The sequence below is a fragment of the Aythya fuligula genome, chromosome 14, assembly GCF_009819795.1.
Source record: "Aythya fuligula isolate bAytFul2 chromosome 14, bAytFul2.pri, whole genome shotgun sequence".
Taxonomy (NCBI): domain Eukaryota; kingdom Metazoa; phylum Chordata; class Aves; order Anseriformes; family Anatidae; genus Aythya; species Aythya fuligula.
Genome location: NC_045572.1, coordinates 10,733,142 through 10,748,659, shown reverse-complemented (window position 1 = coordinate 10,748,659; position 15,518 = coordinate 10,733,142). Strand labels below are relative to the sequence as shown.

Here is a 15,518-nt window from a genome sequence, read left to right as displayed (position 1 = left end):
TTCGTTTTTCCCCAGACTTTAATATACATACACATTTACACATCACTAGTAAAAATCTGTACACTTCACATTACAGTACATACGAGCCACCAGTTGCTAGCTAACACCAGAACACTGATGAAGCCCAAGACGACTGCCCTAGAACAGGCAGGGGGGCTAGTCTTCCCCTCCGAGGAAGTTTCTTTGGGTTACACATTCTGATGAGAAATTGCTTCCCAGAGTGTCAAGCCAAGAAGGTGGAACAGGTCCCAGAAATAGACCTGCAGCTTTTCTTCCTCCTCCAACAGCTTTAACAGCATCTTGCTTGCACTCCAGCTCCGGATGCCAGGTGCTGGGTTTTCTTATCTGTCTGCAGCGTCATTTCTTCATCTTCATGTCTGCCTCGATGGCACAGCGACGCCCTCTGGTGCCTCCATCCTAGTCACAAGGCAAACAAAAGGACTGGCATTAACAGAAATGAGTTATGCAACCCTAAACACAAAACACTTCCTCCAGCACACAGTGGTAAGGAATTGTGCATCTAATGATAATACTTTTCATGCCTTCTGAACAGAAGAAAGGGAAGCTCTGACAGGAAGGCCTGGGGAGGCCTGTCTGCAGACCTACCTAAAGTTCACTCTGGACACAGCACAGGTGCTGGGATTTGCAGCAGCTCTGTGCATTGCTGGCAGTCAGGAGAGACAGGCAACAAGGCTCTCACCCAGACAGGTGCTTTTGGAGCCTGCACACGGCAGGCTTTCTCCTAAGTGACAATTTCTAGCTTGGCTCTTAAGATGGAAAGAGGAAACTGCTGACTAACCTACCTTATTAGCTGCTGATCCCTACGGGAAGTGCTCCTCCAGTTGAGTGACCCTGGCACTAGCTCCCTAGCTTCTCCGCACAGCTCCTTTCCATGAGTAGAAGGCGAGCTGAGAGCTTCCTTTGATCCGCTGCCCTCTCCCTCTGGCTGACATGCTGACTCTCCCGGAGTACTCCTCTGTCTTTAGATATATGCGAGAGAAAAAAAAAAACTCTCCATCTTCCTCCCTTCTCTCCTCCCCGCAACTCAAAGACTTGGGGTTTCCCAGAGGGAATACTTTCCAAACACTTCCAGATTACCAGAGGCACAGAGCAAGGTATTTCTGCGGAGTATCTTATTTGCTTTCTGGACCATGAATGATAAAGGAGTACACAGCTGATTCCTCACTTTCCCCACACCCTTTGCACTGTCTTGAATGTGAAGAAGGGGCAGCTGTGTAAGCGTGAGAGATGTCAGAACTACAGCACTGCACCACTCGGCGTGTCTTCCCACTTACATGGAAAGAAAGCAGGAGAGCAGTTGTGGAAAAAAGCACAGGCAGATGACAAAACAAGAACGCTTGGAACCAGAAGAAAGACTGAAGCCCCACCCACTCACCCACGCTGAGAGGAAGGGACTAAGATGTTTCTTCTCTAGTGATCATGGTTGTACAGCCCCTATGTTAAACACACACTGCTGCGACGCTAAGGATGCTGTGACAGTGCAGTGATCACCCAGACAAGGAGCAGAGCACGCTGCCAGCAGTACTTGCTAGCGCCTTTCAATACTTACAAAGAGAGAGAGAAGGAAGGCAGGAGAGCCCATTGGGACACTGTCCTGTTAAAAGGCCAAAACAGAAGCACTCATCAGATAGGGAAATGCACACACCACATAGAAGCAATAAGCCCACACACGAGCATAGCGAAACATCTGCCCCATTCCCCTTCCTGCACGGCTTCAGTTTTATGCAGCAGGAACATATAAATGCACAAAAGAGGGATATGGTGAGAGTAAGAATGCTAGGAAAGGGATATTCCCTCCTCAACCATAGCAATGCCTGGACTACCAAACAATTGCTGCGCTGTGCAATCAGCCATGCTCGCCACTAGAAAGAAGCAGGCAGCCCTTGCTGTTACAATGTTATGTATGCCAGCTGAGAGCATGTGAGGTCATGTAATCATGGATGCATCTTTACAGAAGAAAAAAAAAAATCTATACTGCTATGAGTTCAGATCAGTGTGGAAGTCAAAGGTTCCATGGTGTGTTTTAAACAGCAAACCAGACTGGAGTAATTCCCTGGTTCTAGGAACTTGACTTGGAAGTGAAGAACACGGCAGAGGCTGGTCTTCCAGACCTCTACATTTTCACCTTCCTGCCATATCCCACTTCTTCTGATAGTCTACTCATTTCCCTACAGTTTTGATATACTTGTTTTTAAAATCAGGGAACAAACATAGGGGTTACAGGAGTAACTCATGATTATTAACCTGCCTCTGGGATGACACACAGCTCCAGAGCTGAAATCTAGTCAGTGGACACATTTAAAGAAAAATACTGTTTGTTCACATGAAGATGTTGAAGCTATTTTCATCTCAAAAAAACCATTCTGCACATCTTTTTTTATGGGAACTTCATGCAGTATCTCGAAACTCTCCAAAAGATACCAACTGCCCTTCTGCAGGGTGCAGCGTTCTCACCTTCTCCGAAGCATCTTGCTTGCGAGTGGAGTCTCGCCCACGCAGGCTCTTTGCACTGATCCCTGACTCTGATGTTTGCATGATCAGTTGCGTGGCCAGAAATTGCTGCAGGAAAACCACACTCTGTTAAGATTCTCAAGCAAAACAAGCTCAGTTAGTGCTTGTCACTTAACTATCAAAAACCACAGGGCTGGGAATGATTGGGTCAGAGGCAGTTTCAGTTCCTTGTTTGCTGCTCAGAGTAAGTTCCCCCATTTACCTCAGAAGCCACAAGTCTGGAGGGACTATAAAAATCCACTGCAAACTGTGTTAGCCCTGGCTGTTGGGACATTCCACTCCGTAAGAAATTTTAAATCATATTCACAGGCTAGTTTCATATACACTTTAAGCCAGCAGAGCCACCAAAAGAAGCAATCGCGTCCCCTGTCATTCACTGATCTTGTTGCTTGTTTCTGTTCCTGAACCACACCCTGCTTCTTGCTGGCCTAAGCATATCTACATCCCCTGAAGGAAATTAGATTTGAAATTGGTCTGGGCTGAACCTAACTGACATTTTACTGTGTAATTTTAACCTATCCACAATCAGCTCACCACAAACACCTAGCACAAGAGAGATGCAGGAGAAATGGGACTACTTCACAGAGACCCTGTGAGTGAAAGTGTGGTCTTATATCCAGAAGTGTTTCCTACACCTGCGGACCAAGGCAGATGCTCTGTTCTGTACTGCTCCTGTCTCAGCTCAGTACTTTACCTGGATCTGCTCCAGGACATCTCGCTGCATCTCCACAGCCATGTGGTACACATCATGGTCTGAGCTGTTGTACATAACTGCATTTTGAAACATCAGCATAATATCACGCTGGAACTCAGCTGTGGTTCGTATCAGCCCATTCTCAATGTTCTTTTTGATTGTAGATAAATCCATTGGCCTACGAAAGAAATGCATTCAGCATAGCAACAGACATACCTACCTCCTTCCCCTGTCATTTGCAAGCAGCCTTGGGTCTGTGACAGGTCTAATTAGACAATCTATTTAATTGGCAGAATATCTTCTCCCCCACATAGGCTGTGTTCCTGAGTTCCAAGGCCTTATATCAGGAGACACAAGCTGTCCAGCAGTTACCATAAATGGTGACAGTACATAACAGATGCCTTGAGAGACATTTGTCTTCTCCAGGCGTCACTGAGGGAGATAACAGAGAACTAGAGCTGCAGCCATTGAATTGTTTACAGAGATTTCTGAGGCTACCAGTGGGTTCTGTTAACTCTCCCAGAAATGTCCACTGTCTGAGACAGTAAAAGAGCTCATCAAAGTTTTTGGAGTCTCAAAGATTAAACTCTACTCCCAGACAAAAACTGAGAACCTGATGATAGTCACATACTACCTTACTGACAAAAAATGTTCTGTGCAAGTCAGCTTACTTCATTCAAGGACAGGGCTGGGTAAAGACTTGTGTCTATTACTGAAGATCTGAAGATGACTCTTTTCTTAGGGAAATCTGTTTCTGACTGCAAGATGCCAGAAGAAAAGTATTTTCCAAGTCTTGCAGTTTGAATTACAGATGAAGACTGGACCTTCCTGCCAGAAATTCCTACACAAACATACCAGAGATCTAATGACACGAGACTGCTGAGACTCACCTTTGTACAATACTGTGGTAGCCTGGTGCTATATCATCAGTCACAGGCTGGAGGAAGACATTAGCATACCTGCAGAGAGAAAGAATCTACTGAATGCCCTATCCTTGCTGATAAAGGAACAATCCTCAAATATTTGTCTCATGCTGTCATGTTTGTCCGCTATCAGTAACAATTTGATTCGTCATCTCCCCGTAACAAGCCAGGTAAGCCTCAGAGATGGGAGAGTACAGGCTTGTCTGGGATTATTTACTTCCTTCTGCCAATTCTCAAGACATCAAACTCACCTGTGATTAGCTGCTGCTCTCCAAACTAGCATGATAGCTTTCTTCCAGATCTTCTGGGCCTGTATTGCTTCCTGATCCTCACTGCACACTGAGCTGAGAAAAAAGACATCAATCGTAAGTCTCCATACTTACTGCCTTGAAGCAGAAAAACCTTAGTTTATTTTGCCTTTGCTGTACCTACACTAACCCCTGCCAGAGACAGAAATAAAAAAAGGAATCTTACTCACGAGTGCACTGTCTGCACACTGCACTTGTGAGTAAGGAGAATCTAGTGCCAGACAAATCAAATTCCCTCTGTGGACCCACTCAGTCAGCAAAACAGAAATGAGAATCCTATGTTCCCTCCACAAAGCAGCCTGGGATTTGCATCTGCATGACAGAGTTTCATGGATACTCACAATTGCGAGGAGGCCGGGCTGCTGGGGATGGAGTCGGCTAGCGTGTGCGACTGTAAAGGTGCGTTATGGACACTGAAGCCATCGTCGCTCTCACTCACAGGGGGTTCGTTATCCATCTCTGACAGGTATCCCTCACCCTGATCTTCTTCTTTGGGCTCCTCCAGACTGGCAGCCTCACTGGCACCATCCTCATCATCCTCTTCACCCTGCCCATCCTGAAACAAAGAGTTCATGAGTCTATGCAGCCGACTACAGCAGCAACTCAGAGTGTCCAGAGAAATTAGAGTTCAGAAAGAAAAGTAACTTTTTTACTACAGCTACTGACAACCTCATCTATAGGCACGTGCAGAAAATTCTGGTCACTATCCTGCCCTGCCTCCCACCACCCTAACATAAACACAGAAACACTGACACCCAGCTGAACAGGGCCTGAAGCAATCTCCCCTTTAGCTCCCGACCTCACACTGACGACTTCCCATTGCAGAAAGCTGAAGCAGGCTTTGATTTTCAGTGGATAGGAGCCAGAAAGCAAGAATGAACCCCAAAGTACACAGGATGAGTACAGCCAATTCAGAATTACCTTCATCTGGCTCCTAAACAGGGCTCGGGCTTCCTCCTTCATTGAGTCTGTGGAAGGAAGAAAAGCAAAAAGGTTATGATTCTCCAAAGCAGTCTTTCCTACAAAAGCTCCTGTACCAAAGCCTACTGTCCTGCAGTAATTACCACTATTCCTACACATATCTTGTTTTCTCCCTCCTCCCCAAAACACCTGAACCAGATCACTGACATCTATCCAGCTAATAATGTTGCATGTAAAAGATTTCCTAGCTGAATTAAGTTACCTGACAGCTCAAATTTGTGCTGAACATCAGCCTGTGAGGAGTCTTCACTCACATTTGGGACTTGTGGAGGGGATGAATCATCATCAGGTGGGGTCTGGAGGGAAGAGAAATGCACAAATCTAGATGTTTGTGTCAGCTTACTTCAGTGAAGGTGTGGGCACATCTCACTCACCCTAACCTAACTCAAGGCAATGAAGCTCACTGAGCACCTTCCCAACAGCAATTCTGCACATGGGTGGTGGGAGATACAGAAAGGCACTGCCTGAAGCAGAGAGCTTCCCTGCAGATCGAACAGATCAGCAGCATGACTCCCAAGGAAACAGCCAGCCACATTCATGGAAGGGTCACCTTCAGCCCAGCAGTCACCCTTTCTCTAAACTTTCCTGCCTGCCACAACTGCTCCTTTCCTTCCCCACACCAGTTCCAGGCAGCCTCTGCTCACATACCTCTGTCTTCACCGTGCTGTGCATCGCGTCTTCTCCCTTGGTCGATTCTATCTCAATTTCAGCACTCTCTCCTGCTGCCACAGCTGCTCTTTGATCCTCTTCTATCTCTTGACTCCTAAGCTCTGGTGTTTCTGTCACTCTTGCAGTTGCCGGTATGGTTTCCTCAGCGCCCAGCTGATTCTGCTCCTGCTCTGCAGGTTCTGTCTTTATTTCTGATCCCAGCTCTCCAATGCCCATTAGCTCTCGAATTCCCTTTGCCTCTGGCTCCTCACATTCCAGTCTTTCCTGCTTCACAGTCACAGACACTTGGGGTATCTGGGCCTGTTTCTCGTGCTCCTGACGAATTGGGTGTTCCCATGGGCCAGGCAGGGCCTGTGGGTCATCAGTATCTTCGCAAAAAGAAGACAGAGCAGCTTCAACAACCGCTGCATCCAGGACTTCGGGGTTGTCGTCTACCTTTATTGTCAAAACAAACAGAAGTGCAGGCCAAGGTCAGAAAGAGGGATTAAAAAAGAATCAGTGTTATTTAGTAACAAGTCAACTGTAGAAAACTTGGTGTACTGGCTTTACAAAATCACCTTTAGCAGCCAGACTCCCATCACTCCCTGTGGAGTTTCAGTTTCAGAAACTTGGCACTCATGGAAAGCACGCTGCAAGCAGCGCTCACTTGTCTGCCAGGTCTGTGACCCAAACCCTACCCAACATGAGGAAGGAATTTCTTTCTGTACTGTGAGTGAAGCACCAGGCTAGTCACGGCAGACTACCAGCGGGGGTGTCATATAGTCATTTCCTATTGACCTGGGCAAGGATTGTGAAAATGAGCAATTTGCAATAGTTATTTCTTCCTCGTTTAAACTTATTACATTGGCAAGCAGTAATCACTTGAGAATAATCTAACTTGATGAGGAGCAAAAGCTACTGGCCCTCTATTTTGCCTTTTTACCTTGTCCTCAATGATGGCTATGATATTTCCAACAGTATCAAAGTCCAGCTCTTCCCCTGTATAGGACACTGCAATATCCATCTTCTCAGCCAAATCCAGGTCTTCTTTCCCATCCATGCAGTGATCTTTGGAAGAGCCTGCAGTGCTGCCGGCTGCAGAACCCAGGCACTCTTTCTTGATGGAGTCAATGATCATGGATATTTCGCTGCTGTCCATGGACACCGTCACTGTATGGGAATCAGACACTGCCTCCATGGAAACACAGGCTTCGGGCTGGCTCACTGCGCAAGGATGAGCACGACAATCATAAGCAAATACCACAGTGGTTAAGACCAAGCACCAACTGCAGGCATCCCAGCTCCACCCACAACAGCATGACTTAGAAAAATAAAAGACAACTATGGGTGACATGTTTGCTTTCCCACGGTAGAGACAAAGTGAGACTCCAGGCCTTGAATCAGCCCTTGAATCACAATCCAGCAAACACACCACTAGCACCCCCACCCAGCAAATCCCATTTAAATCCCATCTTCACCATCTGTTTACTCGAGAACTCAGCTGTAAATGTTCTTTCAGAAAGGATGGTGAGTCTGAGGTGATAAAACGCCAGCTTAGAGCTTCCTGGGTGCTGAGCCCAAGGGAAGTTCTGTTTTCCAGCAGTGCATGACCTGTGAGTGCGTAGTTCAGGAACGCACCTGTGGCTACGCTTTCTGGAGCTGCAGCTGGTGGCACAACGGATGGTGCTGACAGCGTGGGCATCATGACAATTGTTGCCTGCGACACAGGCTCTACTGGGGGTGGCAGGAGCTTAGCTGGAGGTTCGCTGGCAACAGCGGAGAAGGAAGCAAGAGGTGAGGTGAACTGCGCAGGACCAGCTTCTAAAAGCCGGGAAAGCGTAGGAGCACCTAACAGAGAGTAGAAGGGAAAAGCACATGAGCAAGAAGCAGCCAACACCGACGTCCACAAAGCCAGCGCTGGGCTCTTCAATGTCTGTTGGCTTCCTCTGGGAAAGGTACCTAGAAACATTCCCAAAAGCTATACGGAGAACCTGCACCAAAAATGCGTGACTCTTTGGGGTGTGCAGTCTCAGACAGGATCATGCAGGCTCTGGGACAGTGCCCAACGTAAGGGCCAGACAGGCTAAGCCACACATGCAGAGAGATACCCTCCCAAAGGCTCATTCCAATGTAATTACAGGAAATCTGGAAACCAGTGCTGAGAGAGCCACACAAAGTAAGCCAAGACAAACAATCATGACAGGGGTGGAAGGGAGCAGAAGGAATCTCTTTGCAGGTCTTTCCTGGAGACTGCCTTTTCTATCAGAGGTTGCCACCCAGCCGTACCTTCCAGTCTGAATTTACTGAACCATCTGGACCAAAATAACTGGTCTTAAAGAACAGAGATGCGTAAGGAAGGTGAGATTATTCATTTAGAATTATATATGAATGAATAGTGTAAAACCTCCTTTGGAGACAACATGACTAACCCCTTTTTATTGTGAGCTGAGGAGAAACTTCATCTTAGGCAGGATGTTCTGAGAAGGTTCAGTGCAGAGACTCCTGCATTGTTCCTCTCACCCCACCTAGGGAACTTGCTCCAAAACTCACAACCTACTGCAGTCTAATCCTCAACACACCCCTGAGCTAAAGTGGAGGTAAAACAAATGAGGTCTTCAGGTTCACAGGGAACTGAAATTTAGGCAGATTAAGAATTAGACAGTAGACCCAATTTGCTCCAGCTCCCTGTCAACTAGGCACCGAAATGCCTGGTATTAGCCAGCGTCAAACCCAGAAAACTGGACTGGATGGACCAGGGCCAAATCCAATCTGTTTCAGTCATTTTAGATCAAGGCACTTTTCTTTCTCCTGTGAGAATTAGAGTCTTCTTAGGAAAAAGAAAGGGGAAAGGGACAGGCGTACAGAAATAGCAATAGAATTCATAAAGAAGCCCCCAAACCAGCCAGGGTAGATATCCTTCATCTCTCTCCAAAGAGAATTCATACAGCAGTCTGTGAAATTATGGCACATAAGTGTAAAATTGCTAAAGCCTCGAGTACTTCTGAGGGGAGAACTGTACAGGGAGAGTCCTTGGGAGTTACCTGAAGCAGCAGGAGATGCAGGGACAGCACCAGGTGCCGACTGCATTTCCCCACTGTGCAGCACTGGGAGGACGCTTCCTACCTCCAGCAGGACTCCCGAGCTGTTCATGTGACCAGAAGCCACTGCCATTTCGTTTTCACCAACCTGCCAAAGGAAGACACAACTGAAGTTCCTGGAGATACAATCACATCAGTGATTCTCTGCCAGATATGCTCCTTCATGGATTTGTCCATCACTCACTGTCTCAGCATTTCTTCTGTGCTTTTAGTCCCTGCCTGAGGCCCCTTATGCAAGTGGACAACAGTCTGAAACTTCTCAGGCCACAATACAGCTATGGTGCAAACTTCCTTTAAGTTAAGCCCAACGGAAAATTTGTTCTACCTTAGTTTCTCTGTTCAAAGACCTTACAACCTGTGACAGATACCAGTAGTGTTAGTGTCTCTACGCCTAAAATAGCAAAGAATTTTCCTTTATTTTTAGCTGAGGGAAACCGAAGCAGCAAGACGGAGAGTAACTCTGTCAAGGTCACAATGTACACCCATGACAGACTCTGAAGCAGATATAAAACAGCCCTGTCAATACAAAGAAAGCCCAAAGTCTTCCACAGCCATTTTCTTGTTATGTCATATCTCACATTGCAGCCTGCAAACACAGAACCCATGGAGCATTTATGCAAACTAACAGAGAAGACCCCAAATATGAGTTATTAAAAGAAGGTCAACAGCAATACACCTATTCCATCAGATGAACACTAACACAGGGAACCAATGTGCACAGGCTGATGGCTGCAGTTTTCAGAACAGGGCTCTGAACAACGTCAGTGATGGTTGCCCTTCTCAGACTGCCACAGTCACTAACACCAGAAGGGCCAAAATGACTTGTCATCACAGCCATTTTGCAATGAGGAGAAGACTGAAGCACTTCAATATTGCTCACAAACTTTATTAAAGGACTCCCTATCCTAAGATACACTACAAATACTGAAACACAACTCCCTGCCAGGATGTAAACAAGAACTGTGAGCCCAAAGGAGAACTAAGCAAGAACACCTCCACAGAGGCCAATTGGGATGATGCCTACTAACATGCACCTGCAGTGAGAGCCATTTCCTCTAGCAAAGCCTGCAATTCCAACTCCTTGTGACTGGAGAGAGCCAGTCCTATGTGCTGACTGACACCTGCAGCCCTGCACCCACACTACTGTCAGGAAAGAGTCCCAACTCTGTGGCTTCACAAGGGTTACTAAATCTCTCATATTTCTCTTCTGTTGAGATTCTCACAGAACTGTGTATTTAAGAAGCCTTTGCGGCTCCCCCTTTTTTAGTGGGAGAGTCTGGAGCAGATTGTTTGTGTGCTTGCATACATGAGCAGAGAGCTCCATACCAGCCTGGGGCTTGTGGGCAGGAGACTGCCCTTCTTCAGCAGCTCTGAGAGCAGAGGGGAAGGAGGCGGAGTTGCTTTTTGTCCTAGCATCTTTTTCTGGGGTGAATCATCAGTGACTGGGGTCATGGGGGCATCCAGGGGAGCAGAGCCTGGAGGGGTGTCAGGGATTCCAATGAAGGAGGCAACTGGGGTGCTGGGCAATGTCCCTGGAGTGACCTGAGAAAGAGAAAAACCACACTGTTCAAAGCCACACTCCAACACACGGACTAGTCCCACTTGCTCCTTCCCCCAAGAGCATTGAGCCAGCACACCACAGCCACCTTCTCCATTCACTCGCTACACCTACTCCAGGCATTTGCTTTTACCCTTTCCCTGCCCTTCAGTGCCACTTCCCGGGCACACACAGACTTCCTGGCCAACCCACTGATGCCCCTACACAGCCTTTGATCCAGGCACCTGATGGTCACAGACAGGGAAGGGGACACGTATCTCGAGCAGCACTGTACATCAGCCACACTACAGCACTGCCACAACAAAAGGTCTGCAAAACACGGCAGGGGCTTCTCCCCAGGCTGCTGTTCCATGATGAATGCAGAGCTCGTGTCCCCAGCTGCTCTTCCCCTCTTACCATGGGAAGTATTCTTACCCCCGGGCTGGCCTCATCCACAGCAGGCTGAGACAGATCTCCCAGAGCATAGTCTCCCCCTGGAGAGGTTGAACCTGCAGGGGAGCGAACCATCACACCCGTTAATCTTCGTGGCGGATTCTTAATGGCCTGACGAGCTGGAAGAGAACAGAAAAAAAAGTGGGATTCCACGACTCCATCCACCTTGGACAGTCCCTGAGACCTCTGACTTTGTCCTAAAGAACACTAAGAAAACAATTTATATTGTAGGAATTTCCCACATCACACTACACTCAGCTCACAGATAGTACTAGTAAGGTGTAACACACTTTAATTTCACATCTTCCTAGCAGTTGGGTATTCACCACATCCCATCACTGGTAAGTTAGCTCACCAAATTGCTCCAGAAACCATAAATGGATGAAGCATTCAGAACAAATCCTTCTTCCTCTTACAGACACCTTTTCTACAGAATTTGTTTCCTTATCAGAAGCCCCTGTATTTTGCTCTAAAGAGAACACGATCCTTCATTCCAGCCCCCAGGGTAAAGGAATTCCTCCTGAACAGGTCTTAACAAGATGCAGTATTTCCTGAATGATCTTAAAACATATGCACCTCTCTTCGAGGAGGAGTAAGCACATTTCCAGCTTACCCTGATAAGCAGCATCCGTAGCCTTCCTCTTGACTTCTGCCTCCTCCTCCTCCATCTTTTTCTTTCTGTAAACAGAACCAACTGTCACACAGTGTCCCATTGCCCCTTAGCTTCTCCCCCACAATCAGCTTACTGGCCCCTACCCCTTAATCTCCAAACAATGAACTGCCTCTGCGGACCCAGGCTCCATTTCTTTGAAGAGGAAAGCAGAGTCAGAGGCCAATCAGGGAATAATGCACTTTGCAGGAAGTTTCAGTTCCAGATGATTACCAAAATGGAGGAGGCAAGCAAGATGTTGCAAGCCATCACCAAGCTCTTTCTGAGAGCTGCAAAAGATGTTCCACATAAGCTGGTGTCCCCCAGTCTAACTAGAACAACCCTCAGAGGCCAAAGCATCTGCCCAGCTGCCCTATCTGTCTCAGCTCAAAATGCATTGAGCAAAAGTAACACAAACACAAAGCCTAACACAAAGCATCAGAGAACTACAATCTCAGAAGAAAACGTAACATGGAAATAAGAAAATAACCCACATCATAATCTCATTGCACAGCTCCTCCAGTCTGTTATCCATGTGTCCAGCCTGGATCAGCTCTGCATCCTTCTTGAGTTGCCTGTAAGCAGAAAATCTTCTTATCTACTTATCACTGAACAGCATGCACTGAGAAGCTCTTGTTCCGTGCATTTTTACCCCAAACATTGCTCCACTTATGCCACTTTTTCAAGACAGGACTCTCAGGTACACCACAGCTAATGCCTCTGCCACACACCTGTATTTCTCCTGTGTTTCTTTAATAATTTTCTTCAACTCCTCAACTCGTTCCGCAGTCAGTTTCCGCACAATAACATCTTCCACAGTTTCCACCACCTCTCCTTTCTCACCACGTTTTCTCCTATAGAACACGAGAAAAACAGAACAGTCATTAAACAGAAATCCCAAGTTCTCCTTCCATAGCTGGCTGCTGCCTGTCATTCATACCACACACACACACAAAATCAACCCCCCTCTTCCAATTTCCCTTAAATAATACTGGAAAGCACAGTGTTCCAACAATCTGATCTGAAAAGTGTATCTAAATGTTAAAGACTTCAGGAATAGATCAAAGATGGAAGCCCACTACAACTCTCAACCTGAAAAACCCATCATTCAGCTTCAGAGCCGCAATAAAACCTGTATTTTTCACAGTAACTCTACGATGTCCTTTGTCCTGCACCTATACTGTTAAAGATCGTTCAGCACTAACATAAATAAACACTACTTTTAAATACCCTGCCTTTAATTTCATTTGACGTAAAGTTCCAAAACAAGAGACAAGATAAAGAAATATGGAAAGTGTGGTCTAAGAAATACTTTGAGCTTGCTTGCTAGCTGCTTTTCCCATCGAGCCAGCCTTCCACATCTGCCATACCCCAATCCCATTGTCCACCCCAATCCCATTGTCCACCCAAGCCAGTTATCACAATTAAATTTCATCATTCCTGTTCACTCCTCTTGGGGAAGAGCACTATCAAGTGATTTGCTGTAGGAACTGACAAGTCCACTCAAAACTACTGCAGACCACACTTGCTTCAGGCTTCGTACTTACTTAGGGGTCTCTGTAGTCTCCAACAGCTCTGAATACTGAGATGCACAATGCTAAGAAGAAACAAAAAAAAAGTCAGAGGATACCAAAAAATAAGCATCAGCAAATGCCAATCAACAAAACCTACAAGGCACCTCCTCTTTCAAAAGTCTAACGCTGTATGAACATATCTGACAGTCTTCTCCACAGTTTTCCCCAAAGCTATAACTTAGTGTATGTCAAAATGAGGAGACACATTCACTCTTTTACTCTAGCACTGCCCAAGCTGATCTTCAAAACAAAGATAAAGAACAGACATTCGCAAGCAACAATTTAGAAATCAAAGAAAGCAAACATGATTAGGAAAACTGTAGCTGTCTGCAAACAGGAACCAAAAATATTTCAGTGGAGAAGGTAGCATTATGCCAAGACTAGGTTCATAGCTTAAGAGAACTAAAAAAAACAGTAAGCAACATTTAAAATAATAATAATAGTTACACATATATATCTACACACATGCACATATAAAGAGATATATAGATTCTGTTTATTTCTTCCTGGTCACTATGTAACAAAAATCCCAGATCCTCGACCAAACAGCTGGACGCACCAAAATACAAGGGCATCCACAAATCCCCATGACAAAGAATTCCACAACTTGATTATGTGCCTAGTGCAGAACAGCCTCTTCTGTTTTGCTTTGAACCTGCCTCCTGTTAAGTCTTACTTAATAGCCTCTACATCTTGTATTGGACATGGCACTGAACAATGAAGACTCATTCATCCTTGCCATGCCACTCCTGACTGTACAGACATCTGTTGTTTCTCTTATTAGTCATCTCTTTCTTTTGTTGAAAGGTTCCACCTTACCTACTGCTCCCTTACAAGGAAGCTTTCAAGTCTTTGATCATCCTTGTCTTTTTCTTTAACTTATCCAACCTTATCCACAGCCCACTTAATCTGATTTGAACATTTTCTTTAAAAATTGATTTTGCTATTTCTTCAAACTTTTTTTTTTTTTTTAACACCAACAAAAAACTTCAACATCATCTTATGCAGCTGTCTTACACATCCCATCTAGAATTCATTTTCTCCAAGATTCACTTGCCATTATCTTACCTTTTGGGAAAACCAGTCAGGTGGGCGGCCTGGCTCTGCAAAAGGCTTGATGGCTCTGCTGACTGAGACCCTGCAGGAGAGTCACACACGTGATGCAAGAGAGTCATGCATGGCAAGTCATTAACCCAACCAACCTAACCCAACCAACATGCTGTGCAAATACGCTGACCTGCCCTGACGTTCATCACAGAATAATCCCCATAAACACAGTGGAGTTGCCGTGATGGAGTTTTTTTTTTTTAAAGGATTGTTCAAATATAGCCCTTGGGCTCAAAAATATCTGCCTGCTCCTAAACCAACAGCTTCCCTCTATTGCTTTGAAAAGCAACTTTCCAGCTTCTGGTGATGTGGTTACATGTCCACAAACAGAAACTTTTGTTTGGTGAGGCAACAAAACAAAGCTACGAGTGTGGCAGCGATGCAAAGTGATGCTTTGATAAATGGACTTCTGGACCACAACCTTCCCGATTTATGCACACACTCTTTGCTCTAACTAATACAGTTCTGTGCAGCAGTTACAAAAGAAACAAGCAGATTTCCAAGCCACGTGTCTGACTCCTCCACCGTTAACACCTCCGCCTGTGCTGCTAACAAGAACACGGGGAGGCCGAGCTGCCGTACCCGGACCCTTACCAGTTCTGGTCGCCGCTGCGCATGACGGAGGAGGCCAGGCAGAGCTTCTCGCGGATGGACCAGGGCTCGGTGGGGCCGGCGCCCAGCAGCTTGTGCTCTGCGGGGAGACAGCCCAGCTCCGCACCCCGCCGGCGGGGCGGAGGCCACGCCCACCCCGTTACCACGCCCACATCTAGCCCCGCCCCTCACTTTAGGCCCCGCCCCTATCCGTTAGCCCCGCCCCCGCCCCTCAGCTCCCCTCAGCTCCCCTCAGCGACCCCCGCGCCGCCCTCCCGCCCCCTCCCAGCCCCCTCCCGCCGCCCCCCCGTTCCCTCCGCCGCCGCCGCCCGCTCCCCGCCGCCCCTCTCGCCGCTCCCCCGCACTCACTGCCCGTCCCCGCCGCCATCTTCTCCGCCCGGCCCCAACGCGCCGCAGGGCGGA

The 15,518-nt window shown here is 46.8% G+C and overlaps 1 protein-coding gene across 2 annotated transcripts; it reads right to left on the bottom strand.

The window, feature by feature from the left end:
• Positions 1-15,498, bottom strand: BRD8 (bromodomain containing 8). Of its 2 annotated transcripts, XM_032197047.1 has the most exons (22): positions 15,465-15,498; positions 15,099-15,195; positions 14,466-14,535; positions 13,371-13,420; positions 12,555-12,677; positions 12,318-12,398; positions 11,788-11,852; positions 11,157-11,293; positions 10,511-10,726; positions 9,128-9,272; positions 7,725-7,934; positions 7,030-7,310; positions 6,087-6,542; positions 5,641-5,734; positions 5,379-5,425; positions 4,799-5,013; positions 4,401-4,493; positions 4,117-4,185; positions 3,227-3,404; positions 2,476-2,580; positions 1,571-1,615; positions 1-417 (listed from the first exon to the last, which is right to left on the bottom strand). In XM_032197047.1, the coding sequence occupies exons 1-22, from the start codon at positions 15,481-15,483 to the stop codon at positions 358-360; spliced, it is 2,856 nt and encodes a 951-aa protein (XP_032052938.1). In that variant the 5' UTR covers positions 15,484-15,498; the 3' UTR covers positions 1-357. The 2 variants fall into 2 exon arrangements, with proteins under 2 accessions (XP_032052938.1, XP_032052940.1); XM_032197049.1 differs by lacking the exon at positions 1,571-1,615.
• Between the last annotated feature and the right edge of the window lie 20 nt (positions 15,499-15,518).